Below are 26805 nucleotides of genomic sequence, written 5' to 3' on the forward strand. Positions count from 1 at the left end.
TTGCCTGAGTCCCATCATCAATATAGGTATTACGTCTCATGGTGCAAATAGCAAATCCTTGGTACTTGTCCATCTTTTATGATTCTGGTCTCTATCCTCCCATAAATTCCCCACCAGTCTATCTATCATGGTGGGGCTTTCCTTGTTTCCTTGCACACCTTGAGGGTACCAGTGAGGCAGGAAAGCTAATAAAGTTGTTAAAAGAAATCTTTAGGGGCAACTAGGTGGTGCAGTGGATAGAGCACTGGCCTTGGAGTCAGAAGTACCTGAGTTCAAATCCAGCCTCAGACACTTAATAATTACCTAGCTATGTGGCCTTGGGCAAGCCACTTAACCCCATTGCCTTGCAAAAACCTAAAAAAAAAACTTTAAAAGATGTGAGTTTTTACAGTATTGTTTTTAGAGAAAAAAATCATTCTCCTGGTTCTGCTCCCTTCCTTGGATAGTTGAGAATGGACTATATTTGGGGATGGAGGTGCTTTTCTGTTGACTGGCTTTGCTAGATTTGAATTAGATACCTAACTCAATTTTCCCTACTTTCTTGCTGTAGCTCCATGAATTTATGAGGAATGAACTACACTCTTGATGATACCCCTTCCCAAAACCACCATGAATATACCCTTCCACTGGTGGCACGTAGCACCACTGTCACACAGATTCCCCCAAACAAGACGATAACCTTCTTCAAGAAAGGGGATCCCCACTTCGGTGGAGTTCGGATGGTTGTCAACCAGCGCATGTTCAAAAGCTTCAATGCCCTCATGGATGAGCTCTCTCACCACATTCCCCTATCATTTGGTGTCCGCACCATCACCACCCCCCAAGGAATGCACTGTGTTAGCTCCTTGGAGGAGTTGGAAGATGGGGGCTGCTATGTTTGTTCTGACAGGAACCCTTCCAAGGCCCTTGGTGGGTCATACAAGTGGCCAACAGTATCCTCATCAAGTGGATATCCCACCCAGAGGATCAGCAACTCTGAAGGCTGGCAGGAGACACCTTCCTGGCAGGGACCTAAGGCACCAAAGAAGTTAACTTTGGTAAAGAATGGAGATATTGGATTTCGGCGCTCCTTGATTTTGAGTCCAAAGAATACCCAGAACCTAGAGACCTTCCTCAAAGATGCATCTAAGGTTTTGCACTTTCCCGTAAATCACCTCTACAGAACGGATGGGAGGAAGGTATGTGGCCAGAGGACCAAAAGGCTATTTCTCTATTTAACATATATGTGCTGAACCTTGGTAGTTACATAAATGTCTCAGTTTGTCCTATTCCTTGGAATGTAAAAGTCCAATAAGCTGATTAGTTAGAAAGGGGAATTTTCCTAGGACAAAAAAAAGCCTCCCAAGAGGCAAAGGAGGTTTGCAAAATGGTGAAAAGAAAATTTTTAGCTGAAAAGTCATGACTTTCACTGGGGTACTGTCTACAGAACACTAACTCTCACTGTCTAGCACATCTGAATCTCCTTTGGGTTTGAAATCTTCCCATAGACAGAAATGAGTTTCTTTTGCTGCTGGTCTCATAACCATAGTACTTGGTTTCTTAGTAGATGATCTTTTATGAATCACTGTGACCAAGATAATCAATGTCTGACCATAATCATCTGACCATTAGACTCTCTGCATTTTGAAAGTCTGGCCCTCAACTGACAGGTTTATAACTGTACTTAGCCTTTTCTAGATTAAGCTTTTCTCTGACACAGATCCCCACATTGACCCAGATTTCTTGACCCATCAGGACAATATATTTAAAAGAATTCTTCCTTAAGAGTAGAGAAAAGTTATTGACAGAACATCCCTGAAATAAGGTTAGCAGAATGGAAATAGGGAATACAACCCTCATAGTCCTATATTGATCCAGGTCAGGCTCCTCTGTATAAATAAAAGTGTGAATAGACTCAAAAGCATTTAGAAAACATCTTACTAAGTAAGTAGATCCATGGGCCTCCTCCTGCCTATAGACAATACCAAGGTAAAAATGCCCTGATAGAGGGAGTGGTAAAGGGTTAACCTAACCAAACAGTTTCCATGAACTGGTGATCCAGAATCCAGAACTCTAATGCCAGATTGAATATTCAAAGTATATTAGGTTTGGAAGGAACTTTAGAGAATATCTATTCCAGAAACTCTTGACTTGGAGGCTGAGTTTTTTAAAATATTTAAAATATTAAATATTTTTAATATTTTTAAACATATTTTAAATATTAAATATTTTAAATTTTTTAAAAAATAACTGTTTTCAACATAATTAATATCTTTTGTAATCCTACATATTCTAGAGTAAGCATTTGAAAATATGAATCTGACAAGGGGTTCATAGACTTCCCCAGACTGCCAAAATGTTCCATGACATCAAAAAGGAGAGGACTCCCCAAACTAGTCCAACAACCTAGTTATACAGGTGAGGAAATGGAACTACTGAAGTCACACAGCTGATAATTAGTAGAATTATAGTAGATTAGATTTGGAGGGCCTAAGTTTGAATTTGAGTTTGAAGCCTATAATTTCTATAATCCTCAATGAGAAGTTTAGACTGAATGATCTTTGATAAAGCTTTTTCCATCTCTAAATGAGTGATCTTAGAAGGTTTTATATCCTATGTCTTAGTCCAATATTTAGTCTTCAAAGTCTTAGCTTGGCAGTATTGGTCATCAGCAAAATTTGTTCACCATAAGGAAGGACAAAAGGAATTCTACACTTTCATGTACAAGAAAGAATTCAGCTGGAGGGTTAGAAAGGCAATTGTGTATTTCCATATCCTGGAAGCCTGAAGAGGTCATGCTTTGATTTCTCTGGTCAAATAGTCCAGTAGACAAGAGCAAGAGTTGAAAACTAATGCAAACCCTCTTTGCCATTGATAGTCAGGAGGACATGCAGGGACCACCTAAGTCAGGTAAATATTTTCCAAATATAGAAATCTACTCACTGAAAATGAACCCTAGGATAGCAGGAAGGATTCAGGACGGGATGGAAGGAGGCATTTCAAATGACTGGGCAGGAATATCAGGCTACATATACAGTAGAAGCTGATGAGCATAAATTCTTAAACTTACAAAAGATAGAGAGAAGCCAGGAACCAGCTTCTTTGTGTTTCCACTGATGGAAGTTGCAGAGTATATGGGTTCTAAACACACCAAAAAGAAATTAAGCCAATTTCAGAGCCTTGTCATGATTATTTTGAAATGGCAGAAGACCCCCACTGTAGGCTGTTGAATCTATTTGGTTGAAATTTTAAAAATAATATCAACACCCTTTGGTTTTGAATAGTAGAAGTATGGTCCTGGTAGTTCAAAAAGCTTCCCAATTTAAATTTGATACACTTATTAAGGACCTTCTATTTGAGAGGGACTGTGCTAGGCTTGGGAACAAGAACACACAAATGAAGGTCTTTGACCTCATGGAGCTTACATTATACTGAAGCAGGAGATGAAATACATATCAGAGAAGTAGGTACCAGATGTTTTGAAGAAAAAATGAATACTCTCCAGTGGGGCAATCAAGGAAGACTTTGAAACTTGGGATTCCTAATGCCAAAAATAAGGAGAGCATGATTCCTTTAAGTTTAAGGGTTGAGAATTGGGTAATAAATAACCTACTAACCTCATTACCAGGTTGTGTAAAATAATAGCCAAATGGTTCCTTGGTTAGTAGGTTATTTATTTTTAGAAGTTATTTACTTTAGAAGTTATTTAGTAGGTTATTTACTTTTAGAAGTAGTAAAATGATCTCTTTCATAACATTTGGTAAGTGATTGTCCTCTAAGCTAGGAAAAGGGAAAATAGCTAAAGAATGGTGGGCTTAACATACGAACCCAGAGAACATTTTGTTTGGCTTGGATGAGGGGTAGACATAGGGACTGTGACATCTAATGGAGTCTGCATCTTTTTCAGGTGGAATCACTGCAGTGTCTGCTACAAGGTCCTTCTATTGTAGTGTGTGCTGGACAAGAGCCCTTCAGGCCTATGGCATTGGAAAATTCTAGGAGCCGCTTGCCTGAGAAGTTGCCAGGACTGACTTCAAAGAAGAGGAATGGTTAGTTGATGCTCCCCCCCAATCCCTCCTCCACCCCACCCCCAATATATACACAGCTTGGGTAAGTATCTTTAATTATATAGGCTTTAATTTTCTCATCTATAACAGGAAGGAGTGGGGTTGGATGACTTCGATGGTTATTTTTCAATCCTAGATCCATGACTCTGGGATCTCAAAGGTCCCTTCTAGATTTTACATTTACATTGACATTGACATTGACATTTACATTTGCATCCTATATTTACTGTAGGAGATAGGCACCAGACTTGTGATTTCCTTGGTATTTGGAATTCTGGATGAGTAAAGTTTGATTCCTCAAAATTATTATTCTAGAAGTATTCTCATGAGATGGTACTAATATATTGGTGTCATAGGTCCTTATAAAATTGGATGCTCTAGCAAATGACTATTGACCATTGTTTCCACATCTTTGAGTCATCTCTAATATTAACAGCATCATCTTCCTCATAATCAATGTTGAGAATATATACACTTTGAGACTAGTAAAGCACTTTATATATATAAAATCAATTGATGGCTAGACAATTTTTCTGTCCTAAACCATTTAATCCCATTGTGTAAGTGTCTCCCCACATATGCAAGTGCTAAACCCCTGTGAAGTGATGTTCTGTGTTTTCTTCTTGCACCTGATTAGGGAAAGAAAGGGAAAAAAATCTCTTTGCTTGTTGCACTGCTAAGACAGTGATTATGGTACTACTGAGATTAGAGAAGCAGGAGGCAGAGAAGGAATGACTGTATCTTTCTGTTCCATCCAGATTAAAACCTAACTGAACTAGAGGATAGGGAAAGGTCAGACGGAACATTACCCCAATGTGCCCCAGAGGGTAGAAAAGGTTCTTCATTCGAGATAGGAATAAAAAAACCAAGCTGGGACTTTAAAAATTAATATTTCTAAAGCAAAGTCCTGACCCTATAACTCAGTTCAATTCAATAAACATTTAAGTGCCTATTTTGTACTAAGCTCTATGGTAAGCACTGGAGATTCAAACAAGAAGAGAGTCTTTGCCCTCAAGAAGTTTATAATCTAATAAAATAAACAAAGGGAAACTGAAAAGGGGAGGGTACAAAGAGTACCCTGCTATGTGGGGCATGGAGTCCAAACCAGGCAGAGCTACTGATGATCAATGGAAAACTATCTGAAATGTTCTGAGACCTCTATAAAGGAAGGCTTTGGGAAGAGTTCATTGCTTTGCCCTCAAGTTTCCCAAATCAAGGGAGAGGTGACAGGAAGAAGAGAACATAATGAGCATCCAAACTAAGACAATCATCATGTTGAAACATTCTCTATATAAAAACTTTAGTAAGTAGCTTCCTGTTGCCTCCGGGACAGAGTTCAAAGTCATCTGTCTAGAATTCAAAGCCCTTCACAATCTGATTCCACACTCGCTTTCCAGAGTGATTATTTATCACTCTCCCTACATAGTCTAAGTACCAGACAAATCAATCCACCCTGTTCATGATATTTCATGGGCTGCTCTCTGTACTTTTGCACAGGTTCTCTCTGTTACAGAACTGAATATTGTTCTTCCTCTTCTGCTTCTTGGAATCCTTCCTTCCATCAAAACTCAGCTTAATTGCCACCTTCAAGAGGCATTTCCTAATTCCTCCAGCCATAAAGATTCCTCTCAAAATTATTTTGCATATCTATTTTACATATTTAAAATTTTGTATATCTTGTATAACTTTTACAGACTTAAAGTTTTACTTGCATTTATTATATATCTAAGTGTTCTCATTCCCCTTTTTTGTTTTTTTTTTTTTTGGTTTGAAAGACAATGGAGTTAAGTGACTTGCCCAAGGTCACACAGCTGAGTAATTATTGTCTAAGGTCAGATTTGAACTCAGGCCCTCCTGACTCCAGTACTAGTGCTCTATCCTCTGCACCACTTAACTCCCTCCCCTCATCCTCTCTTTTACTCTGATTCAGAATATAAGCTCCCTGAGGATAGAGATTGCTTCATCTTTGTCTTTGTGTTCAAAATAAATGTCATAGTTCTAACACATAGTAGGTACTTTATAAATTCTTACTAATTGCATTGAATTACTTGAGTGGAGCAAGGGAAATAAATAAATATTTATTCATTGTTTACTATGTGCCAGTGCCCTATCAATATTATCTCACTGAGCTTAGAGGAACCTTGTCCAGAACCCCAAACTTGATTCCTACCTAGATGGTATCAACCCCTACCCTAAGACCCTGGAATTGTCTTATCCCAGACTTGAAGGCTACAGTTTAGACATACCCAGAGAACACAGAATTGTGTAAAAGTTATGAATACATAGAAAATAACTTTTTTCCCACATTTCTAACTTTATACATTAGTCATCAAGGCAGCTAGTCAACCAGAAGTTTCTAGTGAAGCCTTTAAAGATCCCAGCCAATTTATTTGTAGGAACAAGTACAAAATGATCTGTCTGGTATTCAAAGATCTTCAAGTACTTTTAGATCCTATAAACAGTGATTTGGTGTTCCATGAACAAGATACTTTGTCTCTTGGCTCTGGGCACTTTCTTTCTTTTTTTTTAGGTTTTTTTTTTTTTTTGCAAGGCAAATGGGGTTAAGTGGCTTGCCCAAGGCCACACAGCTAGGTAATTATTAAGTGTCTGAGACCGGATTTGAACCCAGGTACTCCTGACTCCAAGGCCGGTGCTTCATCCACTACGCCACCTAGCCACCCCAGCTCTGGGCACTTTCTCAGACTGCAGCCATACCTGGAACGCTCTCCCTCCTCCCCACTGATTTTTTATTGCCCTGTCTTCCTTTAAGAAGCAACTAAAATCCTATGATCTACTGGAAGCCTTCCCCAATTCTTAATACCAGTGCCTTCTCTGTTAGTTATTTACTATTTATCCTGTATATAGCCTGCTATATTCATTCATTCATTTGTTTGTTTGTTTATGTATTTATTTCCATGTTGTCTTCCATATTATATTGTAAGTTATTTGTGCTTAGGGACTGACTTTGGCTTCTTTTCTCTATTCCTACATCTTAGCACAGTGCTTAGCATAAAGCAGATTCTTAATAAATGTTAATTGATTGATTGATTGAATGGTTTTGCCCATTATTATCATAGCTAACATTTATACATCATTTAACATACATTATCTCATTTATTCTGAACAAAAACATGATGAGATTTATAGAGAATAAAGCCCTGGGCTTGGAGCCAAGAAAACCTGAGTTCAAATCAAGCTGTGTAGACAAGTCATTTGTCCTCTGTTTACTTCTTTTCTCTCAACTGTAAAATAAACATAACAGCACCTTTCTTCTAGAGTTATTATGAGGATCAAATTACATATTTGTAAAGCACTTTTCAAACTTTAATACACTATATAATGCTAGCTATCATCTTTTCATTCAATTAAAATTTTTAGTTTTACATTTTCTCTTTTATCCTCTACCCTCAAATGGAAAAAAAAAAACAAGAAAAAGAAAACCCCTTTCAGGCATGTATAACAGAGCAAAACAAATTCCCATATTATAAATGAATATTATAATATATGTAAAACACATGTGTGTATCTCATGTATATGTGTGTAACATATACATGTGTGTACATGCCCTTGCATCTAAACATGCATGGGCCACACATGTATATATGTGTATTTGTATTTATGTATATGCCTATATATATATTTATAATATATGCCTCAATCTGCACTCTAAGCCTTTACTTTTCTATCTGGAGGTGGATAGCATGTTTCATCATTAGTCTTCTGGAATTGTGCTTAGTCATTCTGTTGATCTGATTTCCTAATACTTTCCAAGTCTTTTGTCTTTATAAAATTGTTGTTAATGTATAAAATTATTTCACTGGCCATGGTTACTTCACTTTAATCCTTCTATTTTTAATATATCCATTTTTCAAATAAGGAAACTGAGGCTCAGAGAGATTGTTTGCCCATGGTAACATAGTCAGGAAGTGTCAAAAGTAGGATTTGACCCCACATCATTCTTGGCTTCAAAACTGGGGCACTTCCCACTGCTCTGTGCTGCCTATACTAGATTTATAGCACATGGAAATGATGTTAGTAAACATTCAATCAAATGTCCTCATTTTCCAGATTAAAAAGTTTGCAGAGATGATATGATGCCCAAAGACACATACAATTATTTAACATCCAAGTTGGAAGTAGAACTGGGTATCCTGACTCATAGGATTTCTACTTTACACACTGTGATGGCCATTTATTTGCATATTTCTGTGTTAGGGCCAAGGACATTAGGGATTCCCAGATGTGTTCAAACTAAATTTAATTTGAGCACTATTCTTCATTTGAATCCCTGTCAAATCCTGTTACAACAAAGGCCACCAACAGGAATTAATAAATCAACATGCACTTATCAAGCATTTAAAGTTATCAGACTCAGTGTTAAATACTAGAGATACAAAGAAAAAGCAAAGTTTCTACTTAATGATTTCCAAGATGGAGCTTGGAAAGAACTTTCTTATTTTAAGCTACAATGGATATAACCCAATGTGACTTCAACCAAAGCATTTGTGCAACTCCTTTGGGTTTCTTATAGCATATATTATATTGAATAGCTCTTCAAGCCCCACCCCACCACCATATCCCTGATTTTGATTCTTTATCACTCTGTTTATCTTTTCCATTTGCTTTCCCTCAATGCCAGCTAACTGGGAGCTGAAAGCCAAGAAGAGTGTCATCCATTCAAGGCCTGAATCAAGCAACAGGTCAAGGCAGCTTTCCCTGGCATCAGAGAAGTCCTACCTCCACGGCTCTAGGACCTCTGTAAGGAGTGGCAGTCCTCTCCCTACAACCAGTACCAAAGCTCCAGAGAAGTCTGCTAGTCTGATTCCTTTTGGAGCCAATGATGATATTGTGAAGAAAGTTCATTTGAACAAAGATGGTAGTCTATCAGTGGAGATGAAAGTACGATTCCAACTACTCAGTAAGGAAATGCTGCAGTGGTCCACCCATGTTATGAAAACTACTCATCTCAGGGAAACCAATGGGGATGACCTAGGTCTCAGTGGAGTTGCCTTATTCCATCCTTCTAGAGAGAATAATGGGCAGACAACTTCAGAAGTAGATACTTCCATTTGTCTGAATGATACCAATTCCCAAGGGTTGAAGGAAACCTCTTATCAAGGATATCAGCAGCCACAACTCAACTATGAGATATGGAAAAATCCTGTCTATGTTTCCCAGGGACATGAAGCAGCTTCTGGGAGAAGCTCCTGGCTAACACAGTCCCCTTGCTCAGGGGCCTTATTGTTCCAACAGTCCATCCACCAAACAAAGACTTCAGGAGACAGTCTCTGCACAACTTTTGGTGGTGAACCCTTAGAATGCAGTACCTCAGGATCCTCTTGTTATTCTGGAACCCTGGAGGACAGGGTTCAGTGCAGTGTCAAGCATCAGGCCTCAGGTCAAAGGAACTTAACCACAGCTACTTCAAGTGATGCTGAGGGGGAGCAAGAACATATCCTCGGTGAGAAAAACAGTAAATCCTATGGTGGGGCAGGGAACTTATATAAGAAGACCTCCCCAAAAGCTCAAGGAACCAAGATAGGTAGGAGGTGGCCACCAGATGAGGAAGAGGGAAATGAAGCATGCTCATTGGACTGTCTGGAATATGAAGTTCCAGATGTAGCAGAAGATATTTCTGCCTTGTCTGTATGCTCTAGATGCAAGGAGAAGAGATTGCATTTGACTGAGGGCTTTGGCAGTACCAGACAGGAGGGGGCTTTCTGTTCCTATCTGAGAGAGGCTGAGAGAAAAGACCCCATGTCTCATTTTCCACCATCATTTGACATGGCCTGTGGCCCTAGTAGGCAAATGACACCACGGGTGAACAGTGCTCAGGAGGGTTATGGTTCTTCTCTTGTTAGCCCATCCTCCTTAAAGAACAAAGTTCTAGAATCTGAGGAGAATGAAACCAGCAGGGTGACACAGAATACCAGTTCTGGGTCTATTTGGAAGACGCCTAGAGCAATAAAGAATGGTAAGTTCAGTGACCTTGAATGGAGTTGTATTCCACACTCTTCTTGTCCCTCAGCATGCAGGGGAAGCAATGGATGGGGGAGTCCAAGGAGTGATGGGTCTCTTCATAATGTTTCTCAGTCTTCCAGAGTTTACAAGGGAGGTAAAAGTAGTCAGTCACAAATGAAGGATGATGGGGCTATAGGGACTAGCTGTATCTTGGAGGCCTCACCAAAGAGGTCCCTGACAAGGAAAATGTTCAATTCCCCTCTCCTAGAAAACCCCAAGGCAGACAGTCAGACCCCTATTTCTGCCGGAAGTTCATCTGAAGTCAAGCAGCAAGCTGCAAGAGACCCTGAGTCTTTATCCTGGATCGGTGATGACTCCAATACTCAGGATGATAACCCAGATCAGAAGAAATTAGAGAATGGTTCTAATTCCCATCATTCAGATCTTTTGGAAGAGACTAGGGGAGCCAAAAAACCCAGTGTTAGCTCTCTGGAGCCAAAATCTTCAAGTAGATCAGGCTCTTCTGATTTCCAAGGTATTGCTGAGCCTAGAAATGAGAAGACCTGGGGGGACCATCCTAGAGTTTCTTTGGAGCTGAAGATTAAAGAACGTCAGGTGGAGAAATCAGATTCCTGCAGAAGTAGTGGTTCCTCCCAGTCCAGCAAAACCAAATCTTACAGTACTTACAGTGACAAGCTTCATGTCATAATAACTAGGGGAAAAAATGACAATATGGGACCAGGCTCTTGGACTGGCTCAGTAGCTAGTAGATGCCTTCCTACTCCCCCCATAGGAATGCCTTACATCAGAAAAAGTAAACTTGCTTCAGTGAAGCACACCTCAGGCAGCAGCAGTTGGAATGACAACTTGGGGAGAGGTAGGAATTGGGAAAAGAAGGCAAAATTTAATTTGTCTGAACTCATCACACCTGGCTCCAGATCAGTGACCTCAAGTCAAACAATCCGAAGAGGTAGGAAGGGTGGCCTTTCTCCTGGTCATGGGAAGAAAATGCAAAGGAAAAACTCTAGAGAAGGGAAGCCTCAAGAAGAAAAGCAGAATCTTGGTGAGCTAGAGGGTAGCATTGGTATGACTCTCAGTGACCTGCCCAGCACATCTCCAGAGGAAGTTGTTTATGAATGGCTGAGCAAAATTCCAGAAGAATCCATTCTTATGAGCTATGAAATGCAGGATGACAGTCCTGGAGCTGCTGTGGGGGCTCCAGAAGAGGACCTTGGTGTCACATGTTCTGAAGTTCCTAGAGAGATGACCCAGGCCCAAGAACATGCCCCAGATAGAGAAAATTCTTGGGGAGCATCATTAGATGAAAACCCTAAGATTGATGCTACTAGTTCAAATGCAATGGATAGTCTTACTAAAGAAAAATCTTCTAGTACTTTGGTAACAGTAGTTGAGGGCAGTTCAGGTGAATGTGCTGACTTAAGAGTAAAAACCAAATTGAATAAAATGGAAGATCTGTCTTGCCCCTTGCATAGCTCAGTGCAGATCATGAAAACACTGCTCAGGTCTAAGCAAAACTCTAAACTAGACAGATTTAATAGTTTGCCAGAAGTGTCAGAGACCATGGGAAGGAAATTGAGCCACTCTGCCCATGTGCTCATCACCTGCCTGGCTAGTCTACACTTTTTTGATGAAGCACCTGTGACAGTAACAAACCAGCTAAACTACATGAACTCACCTAAGTATCAAGAACTTCTGAGCATCTTCCAAACCCTATGGACTGAATGTAGCCCTAATTCAAGTGAACCAAGCTCAAAGGGAATGCCAAGCACCAAGTTGCAAACCCCAGTGACTGGTGACTTTAGTCCAACATCTTCTTCTGGGGTGGATGTCAGCAGTGGCTCTGGTGGTTCTGGAGAAGGGAGTATGGCTGGTGTTGTGGACTGTGTGCCTTTCCCTGAAAAGATGGAGGATTTCAAGTTGAAGAGGCAGGATAATATTATCTGCCATGATGATGTGGATCCCATAACTGCAGAGAAAGAAGAGAAATCTTTTTCAAATGACCAAGTGAAAATAGAAGCCCAATCAACTGAAGGAGATGAAGAGGGAAGAATCACTCATGATGGAACCAGTAGGGATGAAGTCAATAAAAGTATGAAAGAACAGATGTTGAAAAATAGCATGAGGGTAGTTTACGAAAATGAAATAAAAGAAGTGGGGATAGAAGGAGAGAAAATGCTAGGAAAGGAAATCCAAGAGACAGAAATACAAAATGAAGGAATGGAAGCAGAAAAGATTCAAGAAGAAGAAAAACAAGCAGAAGAGGAAAATGATGAGAAAGTGTTCATGGAAAGAATGCAGGAAGAAGAAGGAATACAAGAAGAGGAAGCATGCAAAGAATATAGTGCTACAGATACATGTCCTCTAGTCAACCTAGAGGAATCAACAGAGCAAATTAGTAACCTCAGTACAGATTTCTCAAATTCTGACATTGTTCAAGATGGCCAAGAACTTGAACCTCATTTGAAAGAGGCAACTCAAGTTGTTGCTAAGACTGATGAGCAATCTGTGGTCAATGCCACCTTAGGGACTGGAAGAAAAAGGGTTTCTATTATTCAGAACACATCACCAGACCCTGATCCACTATGGGTTCTGAGATTGTTGAAGAAGATAGAGAAGGAGTTCATGACTCATTATGCCAATGCAATGTCTGACTTCAAGAACCGGTGGAATTTACAGAATAATGAAATAGTGGACCACATGATTGTAGAATTAAAGAATGAGGTGAACCAGAGAATACAAAAGAGCATTGAAAAAGAACTTAGGAAAATCCAAAGCAGAGCAGGGAAGAAACTTCCCAAGCCCCCCAAGGAAGATTTTAGGTGGGAGACTTCATTACAGACTGAACAAAGGAGGAGACGTCTAAAGGGCATGCGCAATCACTCAGCCTTCACCGAGCAAAATAAAATGCCAGCTAAGTGGTATCTCTCCCTGGCCTTCACTGATGCCATGGTCTCCAGTGGGACCCTAGGTGATGACCTATGGGAGTTAGAAGGTGAAGAAGAGTACTGCCCTTGTGACACTTGCATAAGAAAGAAGATGACTACTATGTCACTGAAGAGCACAACACTAGCCACAGATGCTCCCCTCAGAAAGGCTTTTGACCTACAACAAATTCTCCTTAAGAAGAAAGAAGAAAAGTTGAAAGAGGGAGCAGTTGAGCTAACTACAGAGGATCGAGGAAGTGAAGTGCTTCAAAGAGAATACATAGGGAATGAGGCTGTTAATGAAGCCTCTAACAGCTTCATGAATGGAGCTGATGCAAAGGAATTAAACTACAAATCCAGCAATGATAGAGAGTCAGAATTTCATGAAGAGGAAAAGCAGGAGACTAATCATGAGGAAACAATGCCTGGAAGAGAGAAAGAAGATCCTCAGAACAGTGAGGAGGGGGATAAAGAAGGAAAAGCTGAAAGTGAGTTAGAAGAAGATGAAGATGAAAAACAAGATGAGGGAAAGAGTGTAGGTGATGGAAGTGAGAAGAAAGAAACTGGACCTGCATCTGAATATGGGGAAACGTCAGAGGGGAAAACCACAGAGGATGGAGAAAGATGCTCAGAATTATCAGATGGTGGTGAAGAATGTCAGACTACTGACCCAATCAGTCCAGAGGCTGAGGCAGAGAAGCAAGTAGAGTCCCAGTTGGGGATAGGAAGCCAAGAGGACCAAGAAGGCAGCTGTCAGAAAAGACCAGGAGAAATTCAGACTGGCAAAAGGTCTGAAGAGAATAATTCTGATCAAGAAATAAGAGTTGGAAATTTGAGGACTGACCATTTTCCTGAGGCCCCCAGAAGCTCACAACCAAGCAAAGAAGCTGTCTCCTCTAGCAACTCATCCACTGCAAGCTGGTCTCAAATATCACAGAGAGGTTCAGAGAAAGAGGGCTCAAATGGAGACTGTCAAGAATCAGAAAGCCTAGAAGCCGAGCCTAGCAGAGATTCTGATTTGGAGAAAAAGGCTTTTACTATGTATCCTGAAAACTCCTCTTCTGATGAAGATGGAATGTTGTCTTGCTCTAGCACCTCAGAAAAGGAGTCTTCTGGCGACCCTAACAAAGAACACAAGACCACATAGATGAAGAACTCTTACATTTACAAAAGTTATTGAAGAAGCAGATGTATTGATGAAGATGCCTGGATTTCTAGAAGAAGTTGCTAGACTGCTCACAGATTCAGTGGCTTTGTTATTTTGAGGCTTTGCCTATGAACCTTAGTGAGATTCATTTCTTTGAGTAAAGAAAAATGACACAGAGAAGTGTAAAGAATTGCCTCTACAGCAGATAGTGACTCTAGGAACTTATATTTTTCCTCTTTTCTAAGTTCTTTTCTGATGATTCATTTATTTATTTTGAAGGAGCTTCTTTCATATTGAACCTTCCATACTGGACATAACTCATTTGAACAGAAAAGATAAAATCAATTGTAGAAGTGCCTCATTTCTAAATGTTGGGGCACCCAAGAGTCAGTAAGCTAACTAGAAAAAAACTTTGTTCCTTTCTCTTCACACATCACTCTTCCCTTTTTTGGTCTTTTGACTACTGATCTGTATTTTTTGCTTGAGGTCCCCATTAGACTTGAGGTGACTTCAATTCAAAAGCACATAGGGACTGAAAATTTGAGTTTCTTTTGAAAAAAGCTGGATGAAACTAAGTCTAAAGTTAATTCATAGTCTAAGAGTCTAATATTATTTAAAAAATATATTTTTTTCTGAATATGTTTGTTCCTACAGGTAGAATATGGGCTCCCTCAGAATCACTTGACATTAGGGTCTTGCCCTTGACCCTAGCCCAGTTAAATAGTCCCTTAATGGAGGTGGAATTTCCTGGGCTGTTCTCACCAGCTTCTAGGTGCTGCCATTTTGTCTGCCATGGAGACTGATATTAGTCTAACTGTGACCATACACAAAATAAGCTGATGCCCTGATGTACATTCTATTATGGCACTTCCCTGTTGGACAATGGGGGAAATCACACTGAATATTCTTGACTGACTCCCTCTCTGGGTCTTCACTGGAACAAAGGGAGCCCTAACTAACCCAGGATCAGTTATTATTTATTTCTGACAGCTAAGGGAAGAGTTTGGGTGCACAATACAACAAGGGGAAAGGCTGGAGCTAGTTATATATAATGCCCAAAGCAGAAACTGATCTTAGGTTTGAATTAGCTTTTTTTTTCTTATCAAAGGACATCTATTTCTCTTTATGATTGGGGGAAGTAACTCAAAGAAAAGTGAATACCACATTGCAACTGAGCTTCATTAAAATGGAGCTCTATTGTTACAATATAAAGGTTCCCTGTTCCAATGTATTATTCATTATAGGGTTTTGTGTTTGTTTACAAAAAGCAAATATTCTATGTACTATATTTATAATCAATAACAAATTTGGGGGGGAGAGTGAGAGTATTTTGAAGGATCTAAAGTGGTGCCTGTATGCACCACTTCTTTAATTATATTTGAAAGCTACATAAGATATGTTTAATAAAATGTCAGATTTTTAAAAATTCTGTGTTGTTGATTCTTTGGGTGGATGACTATAGTCTAAAATCTTCATTTTATAGATAAGAACACTGAGGCCAAGAGTGACTTGTTTTCATTCCGGTTGTCTTGAGGATTGTTAGATATTTTTAAGTGCTAGGGTAGTCTTTTCCTAAGAGTTGTTGTTTTCTTTTAATTCGGACCTGTGATTTTACTGGTGGGGAGGAACATTGAGCAAGGAGACTCTTTTGGTCAATGCAGACTGGCAACTGTTCCATAATCCATAGTCTTAAAAGGTTGCCTAAAGTATTCAATGACTCACCTAGGGTCATGTAATTAGTCAGAGGCAAAACTTGAAGCCAGGTCATCCCCACTTTGAGAACAGATCTATTATGGACATTATCTTGGAGTTAAGAAGAACATTTTCTTTACTCTTACAAAATGCTCCAATTTTGGGGAATTATGAATGAATTAGTAGCACTTAGAGATAGAAATAATTTAGTCCAACTATCTCATTTTGCAGATGAGAAAGCTGAATCTCAGAAAGAAGGTAGTGACTTGCTCTTCTCAAAGAGATAATAAATGTTAAAGCTTGTATTTGAACCTTGCACTTGTTACCCCAAATCCAGTGACCTTTCCACTATATTACACCACCTATCTGTTATAAAACCTTTTCCCAATCTCCTTCACAAGCCTGAGGAAGGCCAAAATTCTCTCCAGGAGTTGTTCAAAATCATTCCCACTAGTCATCATTAACATAGCAGGGAAAGCAGAGTAGTTGAGCTATGGAGATGGAAAGGGTGCTTCTCACATCCAAGCTAGAACTACCTTCTACTATCACTTTTCAGCCAGCAAAATTAGGGCCACTGCTAATGTTTGGATATGGGACTTCGCGAGACTTCTTTTAGAAAGAGTCATACAGAGTTTAGAGAGAGAGGATCATAAGATTAATTAGGAGACTTAAATACAATCTCTCATTTTACAGCTGAGGAAATTGAGACAAAGAAGTGACTTGATCCTAGACTTCACAATATTCATAACACTAAACATCATAATTCACCAAGCTACTCATACATCCCTTCAATATTTATTCATGCTGACTCACCCATACCTTTCCTCAACCCTGAAACCAATGGTTCCTTATATCTTTTCAAAGTTGCTTCAGCTTCCTGTTCCCTCTTCCAGGAATCTGGGTCAGATCTTTGTATACTTGACCCCTACTAAATTGTTATTTTATTAAGATGAAAAAGTTTAATAACAGTCTCTTCCCTGGTCTCAAGAACTTGAATCTGGGGAAATGTTCACCTTTCATTCTCGAAGACCAAAGACATCAGGCCTAGGTAAGAGTTGTCTGGGAATGAGGGAGAATTGGAGTTCATGCTTTGTGAGAGATCAGATGAGGAAATTGAGGATATCTTTCCTAGAGAAGAAAAGGATCAGGGGATCATGATAGATGTCTATTGAAGAATTTGAATGGATAACCTATGGAAGAGGAGAAAGACTTCTGTTTGGTTCCAGAAAACAGAATAAGGAAAATTTCCTAATAGAGTGATCTAAAAGAGGAATGAACTGCCTCATGAAATATTGGAGTTCAGATCTATCAATTTGTCTTTAAATAAAATCTCCATGACCCACTTATTATTTATGTTGCCAAGGGGATCCTGGGTGACTGATGTAGTCCTGTCTAATACTGAAATTCCCTGATTCTGTGTTTTAGAACCATCATTAGACTCTTCATCTGGTCATATAGTCAGAAGTTCTGGGTTTAAATCCTGACTTTGGCACTTTACCTACTATGGGACCCTAGTCTTCGTGTTACGATGACTTCCTCTGTAAGTTAAGTCAACAAGGATTTATTAAGCACCTATGAGACAGGCAGGTGGTACTAAGTGTAGAGTGTGAGTCCTGGAGTCAAGAAGACTCATCTTTGTGAGTTCAAATATGGCCTTAGATACTTAACTAGCTGTGCTATGTGCCCCTGAGCAAATCACTCATCCTATTTGCCTCAGTTTCTTCATCTGTCAAATGAGTTGGAGATAGAAATAGCAAATCACTCCAGTATCTTTGACAAGAAAACCCCAAATGGAATCACTGAGAGTCAGAAATGACTGAACAACAGAAATATGGAAGGCATAGATGGCGCAGTGGGTAGAGCACCGGCCCTGGAGTCCAGAGGACCTGAGTTCAAATGTGACCTCAGACACTTAATAATTATCTAGCTGTGTGGCCTTGGGCAAGCCACTTAAACCCATTGCCTTGAAAAAAATCTAAAAAAAATGCTAGTGATACAAAGAAAGGCAAAATAAATAAACAAACAAATAAATGAATGAATGAACAAAAAAATACATAAATAAATAAATGGATGAATGAATGAATGAATAAATGAATGAATAAGTAAATGGACAATCAAATAAATAAATAGATTCCAAACCAGTCCCTTAAGTAATTTACAGTTTAATGGGGGGAATATAGGCAAATAACTATATAAAAATAAGATTATACAGGATATAATCATATGCTATGCTACTCAACTTGAAGAGTTGGTGAAAAATCACTATATAAATGTGAATTATTATGATCTGAAGATGAAAGCTCCATTATGGTCAATGGCTTCCTGTAACAGATCATCTTTACTAAAAATTATTTTTTATCAAAAATTTATTTCATTTTTCCTATTATATGCAATGATAATTTTTCAACATTCATCCATTTGCAAATTTGTGAGTTCCCCATTTTTTGATCATCCTCCTTTCCCTCTCCCCTCCCCAAGGTGACAAACAGTCTGGTAAAAATTATACATGTACATCTGTATTTAACATATTTACATATTAGACATGTTGTAAAAGAGGAGTTAGAACTAAGGAGAAAGAAAAAACCATGAGAAAGAAAGGAGACATAAAAAGAAGTTTTCAAAAAATAAATATGGGATGCTTTGCTCTGCATTGAGATCCCATAGTTTTGTCCTTAGGATGTGGATGATATTTTCCTTAACAGGTCTCTCAGGGTTGCCCTTGATCTCTGAATTGCTGAGAGTTTTGTCCATCATAGCTGATCATCTCACAATGTTGTGAATATGTCCCTTGTTCTCTTGTTTGCTAAAACTTCTTATTTAAAAAAAGACAAACTATTTTAGAAAATGGTCATAAAAAAATATCAAATAGCATGAAAGAATTCAAATAGCACTGTGCATAAATATTGAGCCAAATAATAGTAAATGCAATGGTCACCACCCATTGCCAGAGGATGATCTGCTTATCAACCTGCCTGTTTCTCTCTGTCAGACTCTCAGAGCAGCTGATTGACAATCACCTCTGAGCCTCCTCCCAGTGGGTACATATTACAAGATCATTTAAGAGGTGTTTTGTGTCTCTTTCAATCAAATTGCTTACTTCATAATTCCACCCTACTTAGTGACTCCTAGTCTTTTCTCTGAATGATACCTTTCATTAAGTTAAAAAATAAATTAATATTAAAGTAAAAATAAAATAAAAATTAATAATCAAAATGATAAAAACATGTTAATATCAAAGCAATGTATGTAATAAACTGCTTGTAATTTTCATTTAACCCCCTCTCCAGTTCTCCTAAGTGGAAAAAAAATCCAAACTTCTTTTCTCTCAATTTCCTCAACTGTAAAAAAATTAGGACTAATCAAGGCACCTATCTCATAGAGTTCTTATGAAGATCAAACATTTATAAAATGTCTGACTCTTAGAAAATGCTTGTTTCCTTCCCCCTTCTCCTAGACAATGTCTTCTGTGCACAAGGCTGAGTTGGGGTTGGCAAGAATCATTATCTGTTCCCTGTAACCCAGAGGCTAGGCCTATGTGAGTAATTCATTGTCAGTTTAGACACTATAAAACCTGGGGTGTGGGAGGAACAGGACCTCATCCAGATGAATGCTGGCTTAAGGGGTTTAGGCATAGCTGCTATTTTCCAGTTGATAAAACATGTTGGCTTTTAACTTTTCCTGCAACCCAGTAGCCTGAAAAATGGGGTTCAGACAAAGCTTTCCAGGATTTATGCTTGCATGTTGCAACCTGACAATGGTAAATCTGGAGTCTAGTGTGGCAAAGAGACTGGCATAGTCTGGTGCCATTAAACATCAATCTTTCTCATTCCCTTTACCTTCTCAAAATCTGTCTCCATTGACAAGTGAGTGCCCTCATGTTGCCTCCATACCAGTTAGTCAGCTGGAAAGTATATTCTCCTCCTCTGAGACTCATTCAATCCCATTACAAAGACTAATAATTAGACAGGGACTTATACAGAATTTTTTTGCCAAAATTTATGGTGTGCCCATTAGCACTACAATATTACTGTAGGGTTGGGGGAAGTGGGGGAGCAAGGTAGGGCAAATAGAAATAGCCTCATTAAATAGATGTCATTCTTATCCTTAAAGTAGTCTATTCCTACTAAGCCCCAAATCTCACCTCTCCTCATATTAATGTTGCCAATGAGGATCTAGTATCTCATTCCTTTAGACTTTTCATTTACAACAGACCCAACACACAAATCTATAAAACTGAGCACCTTCCCAATAATTTTTGCCCCTGCAGTAAGTCAGTATCTTAAATTCATTGTTGTAAGTAGAAGAAGGATGGATGGAGTGAGAAAGACCTAAAATCATTCCACACTTATCCTGAGCAAATCATTTCACTTCTATATGCCTCAGTTTCCTCTTCTGTAACCTTTTCCCAACCTCCTTCACTAGTATGGGAAAGACCATACAAGGTGTTATCAAAAATCATTCATTCCCAATATGCATTATTAGTAGGGCAGCTGAGCTGTGGACATAGGAAGGGAACTTCTCATCCTTACTGGAGTTGCCCTCTACCATCACTTTTCAGCCACAAAAAAACAGGGTCATTACTTACTTGTGTTTGGATATGGGACCTTGCAAGATTGCTTTTAAAAAGAGTCCTTTATATGATTTCTTTCTTATCACATTCAACTTAGATCAATGTATACCATGGAAACAATGTAAAGACTAACAGACTGCCTTCTGTGGGGGATTGGGAAAGGAAAGCAAGAGTAAGGGGGAAATTGTAAAACTCAAAACAAATAAAATCTTTCTTTTATTAAAAAAAAAAGTCCTAGGGGTGGCTAGGTTGCGCAGTGGATAGAGTACCAGCCTTGGAGTCAGGAGTACCTGAGTTCAAATCCAACCTCACACACTTAATAATTACCTAGCTGTGTGGCCTTGGGCAAGTCACTTAACCCCATTGCCTTGCAAAAACCTAAAAAAGGGGTCCTATAGAGCTTAGAGAGGGAATCATAAGATTAAAAGATTAATTAGAAGGACACTTAGACACAATCTCTAATTTTACAAATTAAATAAAGACAAGGAAGAGGATAATAATAGCTACTTCTCGATGTTATGAGGATAAAATGAGATGACATTTATAAAGTGCTTATCTATATAAAAACTATCTTTTTAAAATCATATTAATCTATTAAATCATATTAACCATGCAGATCCCAAACATTATTTAGGAGGAAGATATATGTTGATAGAAAATTATTAGTATTATTGTTATCATAATCACCATCTCCATCATCATCATCATCATCATCATCAATTCAATCAATGATGGCTCTAATGTTTGTAACTGGAAAGGATCTTAACATAAGGGAAGAAGCTGTTCCTACTTTGTTTTCAGGGTCTCCAATACGTCCTTCTTCTTTTTCTGTCTTACTTAGGAAATAAAAACAGAATTTCTTCATAAAAAACCCTACAGGAAAGGTAGTGCAAAAATTATTATTTTTCCCTAGCAGAGAAGAAAAAATTATAATAGCTGGTCTTTACAAAATACCTGGTCAGCATTTACAAAGGACTTTAAATATATATGATTTTATGTGATTCTCACAACAACCCAAGTGAGGCTAGTGATTTAAATGTTATTGTTACCATTTGGGTGAGAATTAAGAAAATTGCAGCTTATTCAAAAACACACACCCAATAAATGTCAGGACAGAGGTCCAATATCAGTTCTCCTAAATGGAAATCCCTTCCTTCTTTCCTTCCTTCTTTCCATCCTTCTTTTCATCTTTTTTTCCAATTCCTTCATTTTCCCTCCATCCCTCCCTCCTTTCTTTTTCTTTACTTCCTTCTTTTTGTCTGTCACCATTCCTCTCTCCCTCTGCCTCTCCTTTCTTTTTTTGCTTCTCACTCCCTCCATTTTTTCCTTCTTTCTACATCTGAAGATGACCATGCCATTCACTTTCTGACAAATCATATTTGACCCTAGGAACAGGATAAAAATTATAAGAAGAGGGAATACAAGGTGCCTTTCCAGTATTTTCCACATAGTATTTTTCCATCCTGCCCTAACAAACAAAGGAAAATTCTCTTTATCTATAGGCTGGCCTAGCACCTTTTTCATTCATTAGTATTGACTGTCATGCTCCAGAGAGAAGAAGAAGGCTGAAAAATGAATCCATGATTACTGATAAGACAAAAAGTAGTGATCTAGCTATCAGGAGATCCGGCTTCACATTTCAACTAACTCAGCCACTAAATATCTGCATGATGAAAGGCAAGTTCTTTTCCCACTCTGATCTTTAAAACTCCTAGTCAATAAATTAGTATTTAAGAATACTTGCTCTTCTTATATCACAAGTTTATGGGGAAAGCACTTTCTAAGTTTAAAAGTGTTATATGAACTGATGAGTTGTTTATATTTACATAGTTAACTGAACAATGAGTTCTTTTCCCCAGCGTTCCTTGACTTTAACCTATAGCATGGGCTTGGAGTCAGGAAGACTTTAGGTGAAATCCAGCTTCAGACACTAGATGTGTGACCTGGGCAAGTCATTTACCTATCTCAGTTTTAGTTATTTCAACCATAAAATGGGAATAAACAGCTCTTGCTTCCCAGAATTGTGAGGATCAAATGAGAAAGTATTTGTGCCTGATACATTATAACTGCTTAATAAATATTTGTTTCCCCTTTCTTTAGAGTTGCACTTGAGATTAAGTGGACACTGTAGAAGTCTCTTTTTTATGTATATATCTGTGCAATTTTATCTATAGGTTGGAAGTAAGTTAATTTACTCTCACTATTACCTGAAGTGTTAAATAAAATAAAGACAATATTAGAAGGGGAAGGGATTGACAAAGAAGCACACAAAGAGGCATTTCTAAGATCTATGTGGAATCATTCATTATTTTTGCAAAGAACCCTGGAGAAATAGCTCAGAAAAATTCTGCCCTACCTTCTAAGGCATTATCCATTTTCATGGAATTTTCAATAAAGGATTAAAAATTATCTAGCCCAGGGTGGCTAGGTGGCGCAGTGGATAAAGCACTGGCCCTGGAGTCAGGAGTACCTGGGTTCAAATGCGGTCTCAGACATTTAATAATTACCTAGCTGTGTGGCCTTGGGCAAGCCACTTAACCCCATTTGCCTTGCAAAAACCTAAAAAATAATTATCTAGCCCAGCCCTTTCAATTTTAAAGGTGGGGAAACTGAGGCCTATAGAGATTAAGTGACTGACCCAAGGTTACAAACTCACAGCTTAATATGAGAGCCAACAGTAGAACCCAGGACTATTTTTTCTCCTATTTCTAACTGCCTCTTGTCCAGTGCCAGTCTCTCATACCAGATAACCACCATAATAAATCTTTTAGAGGAAGATTTCTTAACCTTTTTGCATCAGGTAAAATATATGGACCTCTTCTTGTAATAGTGAATTGAATTAATAAAATTCAGTATATAGGATTACAAAGGAAACCAATTATCCTGAAATAAGGATGTAATTTTTTTTTTACCTTCCCAAATTCATACTCCCCCTGAAAGCTATCCACAGACCCCTTAGGAGTCCTTGTACTCAAAATTAAGAATCCCTTGTTTTAGAGGAAAGGCATTGTCTCCAGAAATTCACAATTAAAATATACATATGGTTTTCTGGGGGGAAAACACATCAGTATGTATTAGTTTAGAAGAACAGGCAGGCTCAGATAATGAGGTTTTTAGAAGATGGGAGATATGACATGATTACTTTGATGGAGGCATCTTAGAAAAGTCTAAAAATGATTAGAGAGGAAAAGACTGGATGGAAAACTGATGTGGGCAAAAGGCTTTAGAAGAAGTTAAACAGCACAGCCACAAACTGATGCCACCAGGTACCTGATGGTTGATGACAGTCCTTATAGGCAAACTTAAGTAGTCTCAATTTTCTCTAACAAAGAAAGGAGGCTGGAATGGATGATCTCTGGGTTTTTTCCCTTCTCTAACTTCTAAGATTCTAGGACTATGGTTTTCAAACAATGTGTCACGTGGATTTCCTAGATGTGCCTGGAATCATAAAGCATAACTTGACTATTGGTGAGTCTCTCAATTTTAATAGGGGAGCTGAGATGGGACATGAGAAGAAGGGTGGGTGAATTTATCCTTTGAGATCTGGGAAGCTGAAGCTGAAATGTATAAAAGTCACAGGGAGAGAAAGTAAACCTTTATCACCCAAAGAAGTATATGTGTTTGTGTTTGTGTGTGTGTGTGTATTTGTGTGTGTGTGTGTGTGTGTGTGTGTGTGTGTGTGGAGAGAGACAGACAGACAGACAGAGACAGAGAGACAGACAGAGACAAAGAGACAAAGACAGAGAGAGACAGAGACAGAGAGAAAGGGTGGTGAGAAGGTTGTGAAGTGCAGAGAGGAAATCCACATTCAACATAACTAAAATAGACAATTTTGTTTCTAAAACCTCAAGCTCTTCTGCTATTTCTCAGGTTCTTTGCTCTTTTGGTGTCTGCAAAATCTGACCTGGCCAGATGAACTTATGTTGAAAAATGGGTATGATAATAATAGCTCACATTTATATAGGGTTTTTAAGTCTTGTCAAATATTTCCCTAAGCTATATACTATAGCTATATATAGGGGTGTGTGTATGCATATAGATATAGCTACAGATATAGGTAATATATAGGTAGTACAAATATCATTCCTATTTTACAGAAAAGGAAACTGAGGCTCTAACAGATTAAATGACTTGCCCATTGTGTAGTGTGGGAATTCTACTCTAAGATTCCTCTGAGCTTTCACTTCACGACATGGTGAATAACCTTTCTCTAGGAGATATTGATGGCAGCATCAAGAATCAAAATACCTTTTAGAGACTGAACATTCCTATTGTCTCAGGTTATTACCTAGAAACTTGGGAAATTTACCCAATGGGACAACTTGACATAGTCATTCATGCAATGAGTCTGCTCCCAGAAGACTTTTGGGTAACCAGAAAACTAAAATAATAAACTCTTAGAATTGGAAGAAACTTTGTAAGCTCTCTAGTGCATTCCCCCATTTCAACCAAGAATCTCTTCTATAACAACCTTAGAAAATGTCTATTTTATCTCTCCTGGAGACAATTTTTCTAGTGAATGAGGAGTTCACTACTTTTCAAGGCAGTCCATTTTGAAACTGACCAGTTATAATTGCTAGAAACTTAATTTACATCAGTGTGTTTGTGTGTACAAATATACACAGGAACACACACACACACACACACACACACACACACACACACACATATATATATATGTATATGCATATATATATATATATATATATGTATGTATATATATACAATCCACAAATAAGTATGTGTTTCCTCCACTAGAATGTCAATTCCTTGACAGGAAGAGTGGTTCCATTTTAATCTTTGTGTGCCTAATACCTAGCAAATGAAACATAGTAGGTATTTAATAAACATTTATTGACTGGTTTATTGAACTGACCTCCCTGTTGGTACTAGTTCTTCCTTCTTGAAAAAGATAAAATGATTCTGATGTCTCTTGAATAGGTGGTACAGTAGATAAAAAGTTTGGTGTCAGGAGGACTTGCATTCAAGTCTAATCTCAGGTGCTTACTAAATGTATGAATCTAGGTAATCCCTTAACTGTCTGCTTCAGTTTTCTCAACTGTAAAATAGGAATAATTAATGGTACCTACCTCACAGGGCTGATGTGAGGAACAAATGAAATAGTATTTGCAAAGTGCTTAGCCTGATTCATATTAGTTCCTTAATAAATATATATTTCCTTTCCTTTTTGTACATGATAGATTCAGATGTGTGAAGAGAATGATCACATCTTCTCCTCCAACCCTTCCAGCATCTCTTCAACTTATAAATATTCCTGATTCCTTCAACCAATCCTCAGAAGAATTTTTATATTCTTCAACATGTTGGTGATATAATTTGTCAAACCCCAATCAGAATAGTAAAATGGTTCAATGATTAGAGTGGCAACCTGAGTTCAAATGAGACTCTCAGACACCAACTATATTGTGCTTGTTAATAAAGAGCAATCACAAAAATAGCTTATAAACCAGGTTATCTGAATCTTGTACATATGCAACCTAAAGGTGCAAGTTTGCATTTATCTTTTGTTCAGTATATTGTTGTAGGCTATTGACGTCTTTTAAAATCTTCAGTCTGTCATTCTCTATATTAGCTTTGGGGAACCAATGGAAATAAACCTAGATTTTCATTTAGTAGAAGCTTAATAAATATTTGATGCATTAAATCGAATTTCAAAGAGTAGAAAAGTCAATTCTAGAATTGTTCTAGGGACTGATATCAAGCCTAGTGGTCTATACTTTCTCAGTTTCATCTTTTCTTTCTTCTTCTTTTTTTTAAATGAGGCTGCAAATTCATATGTAGGTTTCTTCCCTATTTTTCATGATTTCTCAAAGTTCCATGATCATATTCAGGATGTAAATACTCTGCATTAGGAAACTTTGCCTGATATATAGCAGCAAGGAACTCCTTATTCTATCCCCACCCATAATGTATTTCACTTTTCTTTAACTTTGCTTTTCTACCCTTTCTAGACTGAAAGTTTTTCTCCTGAGTAGATAAGGAGACAATTGAGAATTTAGAGTTTCTCTCTCAGTAAATTTTACATGATTTTTTTCCCAGGCTTACATACTTGCCCTTGCTCTCAAATTTGCTTTTTAAAAAAATATCCTTTAGTTGGCCATTTTTCATCACCCTCAATTTATTCTGAGCTTTTGTCCTGTTAATTTATTGTTTCATGTGTATGCCAGTTTCTCATCAATAGTTGTTCACAGTTATGTGTCTCTTCTTTCATCTTTTGTAATGTATTTTCAAATCTAAGCACATTAGAGAGTTCCCTATATAGTCATATATATAACTACACTAGGTCTTCCCCTTTTTCTGGTTTGTTTAGAGGTTTTTCTTTTAGTTTTTACAGGGCAATGGGGTTAAGTGACTTGCCCAAGATCACACAACTAGGTAATTATTAAGTGTCTGAGGCTGGATTTGAACTCAGGTCCTCCCGAC

The 26805-nt window shown here is 38.2% G+C and overlaps 1 protein-coding gene across 1 annotated transcript; it reads left to right on the top strand.

The window, feature by feature from the left end:
• Positions 1–569: 569 nt before the first annotated feature.
• RP1L1 (RP1 like 1) lies at positions 570–14150 on the top strand. The gene is made up of 3 exons (XM_074228403.1): positions 570–1178; positions 3887–4028; positions 8686–14150. The coding sequence occupies exons 1-3, from the start codon at positions 570–572 to the stop codon at positions 14097–14099; spliced, it is 6165 nt and encodes a 2054-aa protein (XP_074084504.1). The 3' UTR covers positions 14100–14150.
• Positions 14151–26805: the final 12655 nt, after the last annotated feature.

The sequence above is a fragment of the Macrotis lagotis genome, chromosome 1 (assembly GCF_037893015.1).
Source record: "Macrotis lagotis isolate mMagLag1 chromosome 1, bilby.v1.9.chrom.fasta, whole genome shotgun sequence".
Taxonomy (NCBI): Eukaryota; Metazoa; Chordata; class Mammalia; order Peramelemorphia; family Peramelidae; genus Macrotis; species Macrotis lagotis.